The 16,758-nt window shown below is 45.2% G+C and overlaps 1 protein-coding gene across 4 annotated transcripts in view; it reads right to left on the bottom strand.

Annotated features, from left to right (window-relative positions):
• The window catches only part of Entpd1 (ectonucleoside triphosphate diphosphohydrolase 1), a 127,509-nt gene that overhangs the window by 23,275 nt on the left and 87,476 nt on the right, over positions 1-16,758 (bottom strand). For all 4 annotated transcript variants that reach the window (XM_087587081.1, NM_022587.2, XM_087587090.1 and 1 more), the window contains 1 exon segment: positions 7,593-7,720. In XM_087587081.1, the coding sequence (XP_087443207.1) occupies positions 7,593-7,720 (128 nt within the window).

Here is a 16,758-nt window from a genome sequence, read left to right as displayed (position 1 = left end):
CTGACACCACACTGCTCCCCATTTAGCTTGCAAAGGAAGTGGACAGAGACAGGAATTTCCAAACCATAGAGAGAAAGTACTCTCTCTAAGCTAACTGGAACATTTGGTGTGAGAACTACAGCGGCTGTCCCCAGTGCTGGCTGCACCTCACAAACTTCCGGGCCTTACCCAGGGCAGGCCTGAGACATGGGGCTACTCAGAAAATGCCCAGTTACTCTAGTGTAAAGCTGGGATCAGTCCCACATGCTGAAGCTAAGACACTGTGAAAGAAACAGAAAACAAACCCAGGGCTTCTCAAACTTGTCCACACCCTGGCATCAGCTAGAGCTCCAGGGGCTGATGCCCCGTCCCACCTCAGACACTGGTTTAGAGTGGACCACTCGACAGCAGCCTCATGAGACCCTGTGGGGCTGCAAGGTGCGGACAAGATGGCGACCACTAAGCTGACCCACAGAGGCTGCAGAGACGAATAAATGTGTTCAACCGATTTGGATTCAGTGGGTGCGGAGTTATATTTTAAAGAGAGAAGTGCTAAGTGGGCTTGCTTTTCTAATTCAGGAAACTGTAAAGCTGTGTGTATCAGAACATATATACTTCATGTCTGCAGCTCTTTAAAAGGAGGAGAAAGTTGCAGGAGTCAATGATATCGGGGAAATGGAGCATAGGGAGGCAGCTCGAGCAGCAAAGGCCTTTGAGCCCCAGCGCACACGTCAAAAGCCGGGCATGGTGCTGGGCCTGCAGTCCTGGCAGCCTGAGGCCCCGGGTGGGTCGGAGGCTCACGGGTAAGCTGGCTTCTCCTGAGCAGCAAGGCCCAGGCGCCAGGGAGGGCTCCGTTTCAGAGAATAAGGTGGATGGTGCCTGTGGAGGAATGTCGCCTGAGGCTGTCTTCTGGTCTCCACATGTATGTGCACAAATGTGTATGTCCATACATGCACGTGTACCCGATGCACAGAAAACAAGAAAAGGCGGCATAAATATGAAGTAGGTGGTTAGAGGGAAGGGGGCAGGAGCAAAGGCTCCACACTGGGTGTCACAAGTGTGTGGATGATGTGCCAAGCAGGGATCAATCGTGTGAAGCGTTTTAGACATGAATTATTTTATTTGAACTCAGAACAATGCCAAGAAGTAGAGGCTATTTTTATCCTTTTTATACAGATGAGAAACTACCAGAAGGTAGTTAATAAGTCGTCTGATTTAGGCTCAGAATCAAGAGCTTGTCCGTGGAACACAGAGCAAGGGCTGAGCGTCGGGCTTCGTGGAGATGGTTCTTCTAGAGACATCTGTAAGGACAACACTAACAGTGTACAGGCGAGAGGATGCACCCAGTGAGCTTCTGCACTGTGCACACCCACCCGACGTTAGCAGGATCAAGATACTGAACACTTGCCAGCCCAGCAGGCCTCCTGAAGCTCCTTTTAGTCAGTTTACCCAAGGAGCAATCACTGCTCTGACCTTTGTCACCAAAGGGTAGTCTCATTCACTCTACACTACAAAATGCATCTGAATACCGTTCTTTATTCATGCTTTTCCAGTGCTGTAGAGTATTCCACTGTGTGCATACACTGTGGTTTTATTCATGGTAATGTTGAAAGACATTTGGATTATTTCTAATTGAAACTATTAGGAATATAGCTACTTTGAACATTCGTGAGCTTTCACTTTTCTGAAATAAAAGCTTTCTTTTTTTTTTCTTTTTTAAGCTATCTCTCCCATGGAGTAGACAGTCAAATGTCCATATTGGTCAATTAATATTCACTAAATTGGGGATAAATCTGTTATTGACTAGTGATGGCTTCCATGGGCTCTACAAGGCTAACATGATGGCACATGTGGTTTGTTTGTTTTTGCATAAACGTAAGTGGTGACCTGTGAGTATGTATGCTCACATGCATGTGGCCTCATGAAAGTGAGTGTGTGTGGAGGCCTGAGGCTGATACCAGGAGTCTCCCTCAATTCCTCTCCATCTTGTTCACTGAGGCAGGGTTGCCAATACAGCTAGTCTGGTCTGTCTGGCCAGTTTGCTACTGGGATCCCCCATCTCCACCTTCTGAAGGGTAGGATTATAGACAGGCTGCCAGGGCCTCCAGCATGAATGTGTTCTGGGAATCAGAACTCTGGTTCTCATGATACAAGTGCTGTATCAGACCCATCTTTCCAGCCCTTCCACATTCGTTCCTTAATCATCTCTAGTGGGAAAGCGAAAGGATGAAAAGCAGAGCAATGGTGCCTTTTGGGTTGTGTAGTTCTGGAAAAAGACTGTATATTTGTAATATGAATTTATATTATAAGTTCATATTGTCTCATCTAATAATACCTAAGAGCTTACTGGAAGAAAAGACAGGGGTGAGAATTTAAAAGATCTCCCTGGGCTACTAAGTATAACTAAAGACAGAGCCTCTTGGGACCCAAAGTCATTCCATTTCACTAGAGGGCAGCTCTGTACAGACCTCCTGGGGATCCTTCACCCGCCAATACCTCCTCAGGGTTCTCTGCCTCCTTATGCACAGTGCAGGCAGTGGGGGATCTCTTTAGTAATTAGCTTTGTGTACTCAAAAAGAAAAGGATCTGAATACATGCCCTGAGCACAACCAAGAAGCAACAGGGCAGGCCCCTCTGAATCACGAGAATCCAGGAACTGCCTTAGGTGATCATGGTGGGTGGGAAGGAATGCTGGTTGGGGTCCAAGGCCTTTAGACCCTCCCAGGATTTGAGTAAAGGCTCTTGGGTTACACAGTGAAATTTTCAGCAGAGGCCCTGAGTTCTTCCTACCAGAAAACGCTCCAGCCACAGTGGCTCGTGATAAGAGCTAGAGAGACTGCAGCAAGAAGACTTTATCTGGAATCAGGACGGCCCATTCTTTCTATTTTTGTTAACATGGAAGCCTCCTCTCCAGGAGAGCCAAAAAGCTGGCCTTGCTTCTGTCAGCCTGTATCTCTAAGACCCTACACAGCGAGACAGTGGAGAGAGGGAAACATTACCACGTTTGTTTGCAAGTATTTAAGAAAGTGGCATGGGACATTCCACAAGAACAGAGGACAACCCGCCCTGTGCATGGCACTGGAAGGCTAATTTGTGAACCATGCCTGCTAAGTGCTGCTTTGGGTTACCTCCTAAAGTGTTTCATAGAACAAACAGTTGACATTTTGAAAACAGCTAAAACTGGACAGTTTAACTAAGTCTCCACACTTGGGGAGGTTGCCTCTTGTGGCTCCAATGTCCCCAAGTGTCCCAATAGTCCCATCTTGTGCTCTGTCCACCACCACCACAGCACTCTGCAGAGCATGCTCCAGGGCACACTGGGTCACAGGATATCAGCAAATCAACATCGCCGGAAGTTTGAGGAATGTCCCTCTTCCTCCTTCCTGGACTCATCGTCCCCTTAGCGAGTGACTCTAGGGAAATTTGACTATGGGAAGAAACAATGTTTTCTTGTAGCACATATGTAAAGCAGTTCTAAAATTCCATAAGTATCCCTTCCATGTTAAAGAAAAATAAGATTCCAATGGTAAGGAAGAAATATGCATTTTGTTATTATTATTATTTTCATTATTATTATTATTGTTATTATTTCAATAGTACTTTCTATTTTGAGTAATAGAACTTATTATCACCTAGAAAATGAAGGGGAAAGACATTTAAAATTCCATCTAGGTGTTTTTATTGACACTTTATCACCAAATCTTTGCTTGCTTCCAGTCTTTTTAAGTGTGCATTTTCCATAAAGTAGTGGTCTTTCTGTACAAACCAGCTTGCTCTAAGCCACCTCCAGTCTCACGATCTAAAGCAGTGACCCCAGGGGCTGGCTTACACACTCCACCCCAAATGGCACAGCCAGGTGCTTTGCTCAATGCTTTCCTCTCCAATGTGAACATGTTTGGAACTGAGTCCCGTGTGTGCACGCTGGGAGGAGGGGCCTCACGGGAGTGTTCAGGACGTGAAAATGCTACTTTCATGAGTAAATTAATGCTCACCCAATGAAGTGGGCTTTGGAACGATGCTGGCCTTTAGCCCACTCCCCATACGAGGAGTGGTGTCCCCCTGCCACAATGCGGCATCCAGGATGTCAGTTTGGAAACAGAGATTAGGCCCTTATCAGACTTGAAGTACACCTATAACAAATTCATGAACCTTGGGCTTCTGGGTCTTTACAAATATGCTTTAGTAGTAGTCTGTTGTAGCAGTCCAAAAGGGATAATGACTCTAACTACTGGGGCTATCTCACAGGGCTGCTTTAGAAAACCTGGATCTTTTAAACCCTCCCTCTTCCCCCAAGTGCTTGTAGCTTTAACGGTAACTTCAGCAGCCCTGTTGGTCTGGCTCAGGGAGCCTGAGCTTATAAACAAAGTTTATCTTTACAATGTGTTTCCAATACCCTATAAACAGGCTCGGCTAGCCACAGAGATGCCAGTGGGGACGATAAACATCTAGAAACTATTTATTCTTCTCTTCTTTCCTTAGTTACCGTCACTAGTTCCTGAATATAGACTCTTACTTTGTTGTTTTTAGACCTATGGTAAAATGTGCATAACATGAAATGCACTACGTGAGCTGTTTTAAAGTGGACCGTTTGTTAATTACACCCTCATTCCCGTACAGACGTTATCACCGTCCATATCGACAGGCCGCTTTCACAGTGGAAAACGTGAAAATACGGAAAAGTAAAAATAACAAAAGATACTTTCACGGGCACTTAAGAGTGCAAGTCAAAGCAACTCTTTCAATTTCTCCATAAAAAGAGAATCAAAAATGCTAATTCCAGAGTATCATTTTAGCCTGATTTTTGGGGAAGGCCACCACCCTCAGTGACAGTGAGAAATCCTGCAGAGTTGGCTGGGAAACCCTAACATGCTACGGGGAAAGGGCCTTCTGTGGAGTACATCCTCCGTAAAAAAGATGTTCACAGCGGCCCATGCACATGGCTTCTGCTGTGCTACATTCCCTGACAAGCCACTGCTTGCTTTGCTCCATTTAATCCCAGCCTCCATCAAGTAGGTGTTCTTACTATTTCCACTCGGCATGCAGGGAAACTCAGGCTTAGAGGAAGAAATGTATTTGCTCACACTCACTGTTGTGGTTGGAATGAAAGCGCCCCGCCCCTTGAGCCTACTTCTGAATGCAGCCTGCTGGTTGGTATGGGGCCAGTTTGCAAGTCAAAATGTAGCATGCTCACGTTAAGAGTCATACCAACAGCCTGTGTCCCGTTATGAGCAGGGAGGTGAGGAGTGGCGGACAGAGCAAAACTCAAAGCATTTCCCCCACCGGGACCCATGGAGACAAAAGCACTCTTCTAAGGACAAAATTAGACATCGCTATTGCCTGTCCACTCCACTGAAGAAGCCTTTGTTTTCAGAAGCGTGAACCGGTCATCTAAAAAGATGACCTAGTACCGATACTCAGTAATTCTGACTTCCGTGGCAAGAGAATGCCTTGGGATATCTGTTAAAGACAGATTCTTGAACCTGCATTCTGAACACTCACACTCAGGGTAAACAGGATATCTGGAGCGTCCTGGGCTGATGGTCTGCCTCCTACACTGAGAGGCCTGTGTCCGAGAAGGGTGCAGTCCTTTCTGTTGAGATCCTGTTTGCTCTGCTGAGTCAGCAAACGTCTGTAGCATGGGCACTCAGGTCGGGGGCTGGACCGGCTGTGAGCTAACACCTGCACTGTGATTCTCTCCCCCCACCCCAGCGGAAATGCATACACGTTCCCAATGTTGCTCACTGGTACATCTCCAGAGTCTCAGAGTAAATGTTCAATGGCTATTTAGTAAATGAATGAGTACATACAATGTATGCAAAGACAAGGGAACTCCAGTCCCTTATGTTTAGAACTGAATGGCCAGGAAAGTACGTGAGCACAATAAAGTGCCCCAGGCACGAGGCTACCACCTCCTCAACAAGACTGAACCCAAACCATGGTAACCAGAAATAAAACAAGGCTAGAGCGTCTTCACAAAGCAGAGAGTCCGTGTACAAACGGCTGGATGAGGGCTGTCTTTTATAAGGTCATCTGAGAAGAGAATACACTCCGCTCTGATTGTCTGTGGGTTCTGCACTCATGGGGGAACAGCAGACCAGAATATGAGGAGCAAATACATTTTCTAAAATTTGTTCATGCTAACCCTGTACAATTTCTTCTTCCCATTGTTCCCTAAACTACATCGCATGGCCACTATTTACACAGACTTCCTCTTGTATTGGATTTCATGGGAAATCTAGAGGTGGTCTAAAATATATAGGAATTATATCTCAGGACCCCAAATAGGTTATATGCAAATGGAGCCCACTGGGTATCATCAAAGGCTCGACTAGCCACAGATTCTGGTATTTCAAGGTGGGTGTCCTAGAACAAATCCCCACAGATTCTGAAGGCCAACTGTGCTTTCTACCAATAAACTTCTTAACGGAGTTTAGCAGGCTGTGATGAATCATCCACACAATAAACATGGTCCTGCTTTTCTTTCCTAGTTTAGATTTTATAATACACTGTCTCATACACCATATTCATTCAACTGAGAGGTGAACCGTTTCAGAGATGTCTTCTAAGAGTAAACTGGAAAGCAGCGATGTCCAATAGACCCTCTCTGGTGGTGGGCATCTGTGCGTACTGTCTGTCGTTCCATTCTCAATATGTGATAGAAATCTACTGAAATCAGTGACTTCAACAAATGGCCAGCTTTTTGCTGTAGAACTATCTTTGTGCAAAATAAATCAGCAATATTACCACACTCGCTTCAATGGCAGTGGCTGCTCTTGGGATTCTTTTATTTAATGAAGGTCAAAGATCTGGCTCCCTTTCACCAAACAACACAACAAAACAGAAGCTCAGGACACTTGCAGACCACTGGAGGAGCCACCCCCGACCACAGCAAACACTGGCGACACAGAGCTCAAGTGTGCCTCCTCAATGGCCCTTCTCCCCAGTGATGCAATACTGAACATGCAAAAATGTCACCCAGTAAGGCCATCACTTGCTTCTGGAGCTGGTAAACAAATAGCAAAACCAAGATGTCATGAGACTTCAAGTGCGAGTGATGTCTTGCCAGAAAGCCAATGCCACTAAGCACTAAGAGGCAAGAGACCACCATCACTGAGCCACAGCCAGCCAGTTTCTGCCCTGACAAAGTGGCCGCTGTACACAGTACAACTGGGATGAATTTGTGTGACAAACAGACGCCAAGGGAACACCCACGCCTTGTCTACACGGCAAGTGATGTGGGTGGGTGGCAACGGTTTCAGAAACAGGACATGATCTGATTCCAGGCTCATAGGCCATCGTCTTCTCAGCAAGTAGGATACACTCCAAAATGTGTGTTCCAGGACCTGCCCCTTCTGCATATGTTACCTTCTGCATATGTCACTGCCCACATGACATATGTACTAGTGTGCTCACTGGCCTACTCATGTGAGGTGGACCCCAAATAGATATATTTATTGTCTTTTCAGTTTAAATGTAAAGTATATTTTTAAATTTATTTATATTACTTATATATTTGTTTTACTTATATAGTTATATATAAATTTATCACATTTTTAAATTAAACGATGAAACAAGATAATAACTGTATTGCAAACATTTGTGATTTTACTTGCCTTAACATTTTCTGGCAATGGTTTGTTCTGGGTCAGTCCCACAGCAATCAAAGCTATCACAGCCAAGACAGAGGAGAAACCAAGGATGATCAGAATATTTTTGGAGCAAAATCTCTTCACCTTAGAATCTAAAGCCAAAAACAAAACATAAATAAGAAATCAGCAAACGATTTTTTTTCTTGACCTTTTGTCTGGTTTTATGATGGCTATCCAGAAACGTTAATTAAGAAGCCTATCTGTATCCACAAGATACTTGTAAATCATTGGAAATAATTTAAGAATAAAAAGGTTCATCTGTACCATGAAGACCAAGGTTAAGTTGGTGGTGTGCAAAAAACAATGGACAAAACCAGGCCACGTACGTGAAAGGAATGAGGAGAACCACGCGGGTGTCTTATCTAATAGGTCAGATGTGTCAATCAAAAGACAAGAAACAACTAACAAAAGACAGACAGACCTCTGCGTTTTTTAAATAAACACAAAGCATTTAATTTGCTAAAAACATCAAACATCAAATCCCAGCGCTGCAGACACTCTCTGGCTGGATAAGCCTTTCTCGCCCTAACACCTTAATATGGAAACCCGACAATCACCTTAACTGACAGTCACCTCAACCCCGAGGAGTTCTGAGCGCTTTCGGCTGTCAGTCTATTAGCTAGTCTATTCTGGTTTTAGTCTTACTTGACAAAGAACATTTTAAAAGCTCCACTAGAAGAATTACATAAAGCTACTTCAACCGGACTTAAATAGATCATCGAGAGAACAGGGATGGGACATCCATCTTGATGACACAGCCTGTTCTTCAGTCAGCCTCTCGAACTAGCTTCAGACTTTTTCTTGGCTTCCAGGGCACGTGATACAGAATCGTCTGGAAGTGAGATGGGTTCTCTCTCTTTTTTTTCACACTTCTTTGAGAACAGGGTGAGATCAAGGGGAGAGAGAGGCCCAAGTGTTCCCGCTGTCCCACTTCCCTCTTGGTCAGCAGCAGCAGGCTGGGCGCTGACACGGGAAGTCTTTCTTACGGGCTTGAGCAGAAATTTGGATTTTTCCCAAAAGACTCCACCACATGGGTGCCTAGTCTGCACCAAACCCCAGAGTGCTCAAGTAGTCTCTGCCCGTCAAGCCAAATGGTGCGAAACCCAGGACAAAATGCGAGCAAACCATTACTTCTTACTTCTCAAGAAGGAACAGTAATTGAAAGCCACAGCACTCCTATGCCCACTCCTATGCCACACCTTACTTAGACACCTGCCTCCCCCAAGCTAAGGGATGGACCCGCTCAGTTTGTGTGATCTCACGCCCCGACTAGGAAAGGTTTCTATGATGGATCGATACCTGATCACGGCTCCTGACAACCTGATGTCTGCTGAACACGACTAGTGAAAAAGTGAAAGTCTTTCTTGTCACCATCCTGCCTGGATGAAACGTCAGACACCGATGGCAGAGCTGAGAGAAGGGAACCTGAGTCCTCAAGGTCACTTTGAGATGCTAAGTTGACCAACCCTGAGCTCATCTTCCCATAGGAGTAACCCTTGACTCAATGCCAGGGTATTAGTTACCTGAAGCTTACACATCCAGGTGCCGCTGCTGTGGCAGAAGAAATACCAGCGTCTGGGGGTCAGGACAGACATTTCTGTGAGTCGTCCTTCGTTTCCAAAGTCCTGAATCTGAAACTGTGCTATCAAGCACGGACTCTGCATGATAGCTTATGATGTGGACTGGTAACATCTTGTAGCTATGTGTCATCAGTAATAGAATTTTAAATGCTTTTTTCCCACTCCCAAGGCTGCTGAGAAAGGACCACCCATCCTATCTAGTGATTTCCTTTCCATAAATGACAATTTTTGCCGATGCATTTTTCTACCGCATCTATGCAGGCATTATTCTTAGCATCCAAACTACTGCAATGGAAGAGGTTAACGCCAAATCTACTGTGGAATTAGCCAGCCATTCCCTGAGAGAAAGACAGGAAAATAAAAAAAGAGATTACCTGAATAAACAATTTTGGCTCATGAGAAGTGCTAAGAAGAAACTAAAACAAGGAATCTAGTCAGTTGATAGCTGCAGAGGTGGCCTTGAGGTTGACAGTGTTAGGTCACAGCTTAAGGCCTCCCTAGGCTTCTAGGAACTCGGTGATGGTGAAACACCAGCTACGAGAGGAAATGGAGCATTACCAGAAAGAAGGCACAGGAACTGCAGAAGCTCCCAGGTGGTGATTTTTTTTTCCTTTTCTGATGCAAGTATTTGCTAATCCTGAATGGCTGACCTGCTTTTCACATGATGGTATCCATGTCTACCATATGTTCAAGTCCCTCACCATATTTTTACTTACTAAAGATAAGCCAGAGAACCTAAGTATGTAAATGTTCTACGTGTAACTTTCAAAATCTTCACTGCCAAAAATATGGCTGGTAGTTTTTCCTGGGATTACCCAGATAGGAGTAAACAAAACTGACTTTCACAGACTTCTCAAAAGCCCTGATGGCAGGCAGGAAACCAGACACTTCACAGGAAGTGCTGCTACATGTGGAGGTCCAGGCTGGCAGAAAAGGGAAGCACAGGCTGCAGGGGTACCCTTGCTCCCCATGTGGACCTCTCTGGGTTCCATTTCTAAGAGTGAAAAGGGGAAAAGGGTTTGGGGAACCACCTTCACCACTGTCGCCATTGGCCAGATCTTTCAGATCCAGTTTTACTAAAACAGTCAGGTTTATTATAAAAATTCATACCGACTCTCTTCTGCTTAGAAAGCTTCACTTGACTCATGTAACCGAGAGGCAATTTCCATCACTCAACATAAAGTGGCATTTATCTTTATGTTTTGGATATATACATATTTTTTGAGACAGGGTCTCATGTAGCCCATGCTGGCCTTGAACTTGCTGCATAGCTGAACACGACCTGGCCATTCTCTTTTACCGCCTGAGAGTTAGGCTTACAAGCATTTGACATTTACAGGTTTTATATTGTTCTAGGGACCAGACCCAGGGCCTTACACATGCTAGGCAAACACTACCAATTGAGCTACGTCCCCAGCCCATAAAAGTCCAAGGCATGATTTTACCAAGATTATCCAAGCACAAAGTGTTGCTGTTGTAGCTTGTCCTGACGCTGTTTGCATTCTGATGTTAATTCTGCTTCCTCAGGAAAGGCTGCCCTCTGACTAGCAGGAGGTCACTGTACTCAGGTGATCTCATGTGAATCTTCTCCCTGCTCTAACCGGTCAGTAAAGGCTACAGCCTGTGATTGGGCAGTGGAGGGGAAAGGTGGGACAAGAAGTCTTTGAGAACGGGGGCAGGTGGAGAGAAAGAGAAGGGAAGGAGAGAGGATGGAAGAGAAGAGGAGGAAGCCATGATAGAGCAGAACCACGTGGTCAGGAGAAACCACAAGTAACGAAGGATCTCATAGCTGGGGAACGAGTTAGTAGGGTGTTAGATCTGCCCGGTCTAGACATAAAGCTTATGATCGTAATAACGGGACTGCGTGGCTCCTGTGGGCTTAGCAGGGCCGGAAATTCCAGCAGGTGCTTTGTTCTTGGAGCTGATCGTTGATTATACTGGAGAATTCAAAGCTGTACCTTCTTCACATCTTTATCCCTTTCGTGTGATAGGTCAACAGGCTTTTCTGTTTAATCTTAGAGAGCCAAGTACCAAGTAATAACGTCCACCTTCACTTTACAGAAAGAGCTGAAAGAGCCCAATTTTTAGTAAAATATGGACTAAATGTCAAGCCAATAGGCCACGGCGGGGGGGGGGGGGGGGGGGAGGGACGGGACCAAAAAGCAAAATATCCCTACTTCAACTCAACTCAGAAAGTTGCCCAGTCAGAATCTTATTTAGTGAAAAATCACAGTTTATCAAAATGTCCCTGTAAAGAGGAATCTTAGGATCTCTGTTACATGATACCAAAAACAATCTGTCAAACATTTATCCATTGATAAAAAGCTTTTTCATGTTGACAGATGTGGTGAGGCTCAGGCAAAGGTGACCACAAGTTTCTTCTGTGGATCCCAAATGACTAAGAGTATTGCATCGTATTTGCTGGAGTAACCCTGGCTTGTCAAAGGGAGAAAGCAGCCCCCCTGGGCAAAGGCAGAACAAGGGACAGACACACCGACCGAGGCGGCCTGTGTTTCTAGCCAGGGACAGCATGCTCACCGAGGTCTCAGTCCCTCCTTCCTGAATTAGACCCCCTCACTGTCGCTGTCACTCTCCTGCTGTCTGTCAGAGGATACAATACACACTTAAGCCACAATCATGTCTGGGGGCTTTGTTCTGGGTTCCTTAGACATAGCCACTTCCTTGCTCCCGACACCCCCAATCCGGTATCTGATCCACAAGCCCTTTCCAGGGACTCCCACACTTCCTGGTTCCCTTCCTGGTCAGAATCTACCTTTGGGTGGTTGTGGAGATGGTCTATAACCCAGGCTCTTCCTGAGGGAGAATTGAACTTCCTGTTGCCCACTGTGGCCAAGATCAGAAGAGCTGCTACTCTTGTCCCTGTCATCAGCCTGTGTCCCATAGTAAAGCCATGAGTGGATTTTGAATTCTCAGATTTTTTTTTTTCAATGCAACATTTCCTTCATCTGCGAATTGTATTCTCCTCATTCTTCACCAAGTCTTCTTCCTTGTTGCCAACATTAGGCTCACGAGGAAGTTAAACTCCTCTCCATACTTCTTTCCCTTCTTTAAATTTTTTTAAAAATCACATTTGTTGGGGTTGGAGAGATGGCTCAGCGGTTAAGAGCACTGACTGCTCTCCCATAGGTTCTGAGTTCAATTCCCAGCAACCACATGGTGGCTCACAACCATCTGTAATGGGATCTGATGCCCTCTTCTGGTGGGTCCGAAGACAGTGACAGTGTGCTCACATACATAAAATATATAAATCACATCTGTTTAGTGTGTGTGTGTGTGTGTGTGTGTGTGTGTGTCTGTGTGTGTGTGTGTGTGTGTGTGTGTGTTTATTGGTCCACAAGTGCCGTGGTCAGAGGACAATTTGCATAAGTCAGTTCCTTATGTAGGTTCTGGGGATTGAACTCAGGTCTTTGGGATTGGTTGCAGGTATATTTCCCTGCTGGTCCAACTCGCTGGACCCAGTGGTCCTCTGTTCTCATGTGCTACTTCTAGCTACACCATTTTTATTTCCAAGTTCAACAGCTGTTAAATTGGAGGCTGTGCCTTGACAGTTTTTCAATTATGTGTTTAATAATTATTGAATGCATTGCACTATGCAGCTAGACTTGCCCGTAGCTCTGAGTTATAGCAGCGAACAAAACACATAAATGTCCCCACATTCATGGGGCTTACATTCTACTTTGGAAGAAAAAAAGACAAAACTAATATTTGGAGGCTAATTATGTAATTGTGAGTGTTATAAAGATACAAAGAGAGATATGGGACAACCAAGGATGGCCTTCGGGATGATCCTGAGTGAGTGAGGAGGAGCATGAGACAACATGCACGCCTCTGAGGCAGGAACATGGGCAGCAACCAAGCTGTGTACGAAATACCCTTGAGGCAGGCCAGTGCCTGGACAGGAACACAGTGTGGCAGGAAGAGCGATGAGAGGAGAAAGGGTAGAGATAGCAGGGGGTGATGTAGAGCTTTGCTCACTAGACCTCGGAGGGCCCATGGGGCTGTTGTCCTACCCTGAAAGACAGGTATTCTTGTAGGTTGATGTCATTATGCAGGTGAAGGCAGAGAGGATAAAACAAGGCCTGTGATTGGACGAGAGGGAAGGGAGGTGGGAACAGAGATTTTAGAAGGGAGGGAAAAGCAGGAGAGCAGGAGTGAGGAGAGGAGCTGGGAGAACATGGCGGCAGATGTTAAGAGTCTTCTCTGCGCATAGATACAGGTTGTTATGACTATGTTTAAGGGATGGGTCTGTACAGGATTTTGTGCTGTCTAGATGGGCAAATTATGTCTTATCAATTGGATCAGAGGTTACTGTGTGGTGAATTCTTTCATGTGGTGACTTAATTGAGTTCAAGAGAAGGTGTGGTGGTAGGGCTGCCCTAAGCCCACTACAGAATTGGGATGTGTATGGCTGGCATGGTACCCACCAAGGGAACTGCGAGCGAAAGCAAAGCATCATGGCAAGGTGCCACGCTAGAATGGCTCGAGGACCGCCTGGTTAGAGGGAACCCGGGAGAGAAAGCACGGGAACTGGTAGGTCCACTTTTTATTTTTATCGCAACATATTCTCAATAGTTTAGGTGTAAACGGACTCACTGAAGGCCTTGGAGCCTGGGGATATAGCATGTGGATATAGTCATGTAGGGTACATTTCTCTGCTTCTTGTCTTGATAGGTGTAAGCCTACCCCAGTAGGCTAGGTCATACGACAACTACACAGCCAAGTGTGGACAGAGCAGGATCTGTCAGATACAGCCTGTTCCAAAAAGTCAGGTATATCCAGGAGTAAAACCCATGCTGGGAAAGTCTTAATGCCTTCTGCACCTCACTAAGACCAAGTCCTTGGGAGGAGATGGAGCCAAAGTCACCAGAACTCGCCAGCAACAAACAACTCCACGGACTTCAGAGACATTCAGGCTAGTACTTGCCCATGTGGCTCGTCCGAGCTTCCAGCTCCTCATGTGCGACATGGGCACTGATATGACACCTGCTTCACATGGTTGCTATGTGAAATGCAGTGAGCTCACAATATGACCCATACTTAAAAGCCCTGAGGCTAGTGCTGGAGAGGTGGCTCAGCGGTTAAGAGCACTGGCTGTTCTTCCAGAGGTCCTGAGTTCAATTCCCAGCAACCACTTGGTGGCTCACAACCACCTGTAATGGGATCCGATGCCCTCTTCTGGCATGAAAGCTCTGTATGCAGATAGAGTACTCATATACATAGAAGGAAGGAAGGAAGGAAGGAAGGAAGGAAGGAAGGAAGGAAGGAAGGAAAAAGAACTCTGAGGTCTAGATACGGGTCTTATCTCTTTACCTTAAATGAATTCATTTAATCCTGTAAGAAGATACACTTTTATTATCTGGTAGATTATAATCTGATAATACATTTCCTAAGCCTGGCCCAACAAATGACCTCAAGCTTGGTGGCTTCAAACAACAAAAAGTTGTTTCGGTTTTGAGGACAGAGTCCACAAGCAGGGTGTTAGCAGGGTCTTAGTCCCCTCAGGGCTCCGGAGATGCTTCTGTCCCCCAGCTCCCCCTGACTCTCGGCATTCTTTGGTCTGCAGATGCATCACTCAAAGCCCTGCCTAGCTCCCACATTGCCTTTCTCCTGTGCATTTTCCCATCACACTTCTGGGTTTTCTCTAAGTACATTGGCTTATTGCATCAACCATTGGCCTGTGTTTCTTTTTAATCTTTCTTTTTGAGACAAGGTCTATATCGCTCTGGTTGTCCTGGAAACTACTGATCTCTTGAACCCTAACCCTTAGAGAAGGAACCACTGGTTTATGTTTGAGTTCTAATTATCTGATTCTTCTCAACTCACCAGTTCTTTAGTTGGAAGAGAAGCATATTTATCTCAACTAAGCATGGCAGATGCTCTGAGTATCAGCTCTGGCTGCAGAGGCCATCTAGGGACAATCAGGCAGTGAGTGGGGTGGGGCGTGGGGTGCAGAGCAGGCTCAGCAGACTCTAGTCTGCCTACTCCTGTGGGGTGTGCTGCTCTTCTCCAGTTGGCCACTGTCCCTGACTCTGTGCACCTGATTCCAAAACTGCTAATGACTGCAAAACTCAGACGCTGACAAAGGTCTGTGGGGGAAGCAAGGAAGCAAAGTCGTTCCATTTCCTCGTTCTTTTCCTCACTTCCTCTCACCACACCGCCCACGCTCTTCACCCACTCTCCTGGCTTACCCGAACCAATTTGCCCACATATTACACTGAACATAAAAGGCCTTTGTGATTAGCACGGAATCCCCATGTTTAAGGGTGAGGGTTGGCAGGGAGTAGCGCTGTTTCCGGCAAAGTGATGTCACCGAGTCTGCACATTGGAATTCCCTGTGTCCTAGCCAGAAGGCATAACGGTCTCTGCACATGGCTTCTACTAGCTCAAACAAGTGTGCCCTGGGGACTCACCTCTTTCCCAGAAGCCGCTGCAAATGTCAACAAAGCTGTGGTTATTTGCCAACAGAGAGGACAGAGAGAGAGAGAGAGGGAAAGAGAGAGAGAGAGAGAGAGCTACATAGATTATGTTGCTCTGGTGGGCTCTTGTTTTCTATCTAATGTGTGTAAATTCTCTACTATTATTGCCTCATTTTTTTGTAGCCACGCGGTGCAAACTCAGAGCCTGCACAAAAATATTAATGTGGAAAAAAATATACGGTAACAAAGTTAAAGTGATGAATCAGGGCAAATGTGTTTGACACAATCAAATAGTCTATTTCCTAATATATTAGTCATTAAAGTAATTAAGATAATCACCAACCCACCTAATAAAAAAGTAAAAATAAAAACATGAATAGGTAATTAAAAGAAAAGGAAATGCATATTTGCAACATGAGAAATGAATTAGGATTATGACCAAGCAGTTACACTCTTAAGTGTTTAGCCCCGAGTGTGCAGATGCTGTCCATACAAAAACCGGTATCTAAGTATGTCGAACAGCTTTATTTATATCAATTAAAGAAGCGAACAACCCAAATGTCTACCACCTGGTGACTATATACAATTGTTTTACAATCGCACAATGAAATTGTCCTCAGCAATACAAAAGGAATACTCTAGGGATAAATCAATAGCATAGAAACATCTCAAAAGCACTGTGCAAAGCGAAAGAAGCCAGACTCTAAAGGTCCCAACTGAATGACTTTATTCTCAAAAGGGCAATACTAGGAGCATGAATCAGAGCACAGGGGTTGGAGACTGACAAGGAGGAGCCACAAAGGACTTTTGGAGATGGCAGAAATATTCCTATCCTGATTGTGGTGATAGCTGTACATTTAAAAGTACAAGTTCAGTAAATAAATTATATGGAAAATTATGGAATCTGAGCACTGATCACAGTGGTATAATCCCAACAACCGAGTGCAGAGACCACTCCAAGTTTGAAGTTAACTTGCTCTAGATAACAAGTTTCAGACCAGCCACAGCTAAAGAGTGAGACTTTGTTTCAAAGAAAAAAAAATCAGACTGGAGAAAAAAAAAGAAATTATATTGACAAGGACACTTCTTATACATTAATGGGAGTAAAAATCT

This window comes from Rattus norvegicus, chromosome 1 (genome assembly GCF_021556685.1).
Source record: "Rattus norvegicus strain SHRSP/BbbUtx chromosome 1, alternate assembly SHRSP_T2T, whole genome shotgun sequence".
NCBI classification, from domain to species: domain Eukaryota; kingdom Metazoa; phylum Chordata; class Mammalia; order Rodentia; family Muridae; genus Rattus; species Rattus norvegicus.
The sequence above is the reverse complement of the archived record's forward strand: the minus strand, read 5'-3'. Positions and strand labels throughout refer to the sequence as shown.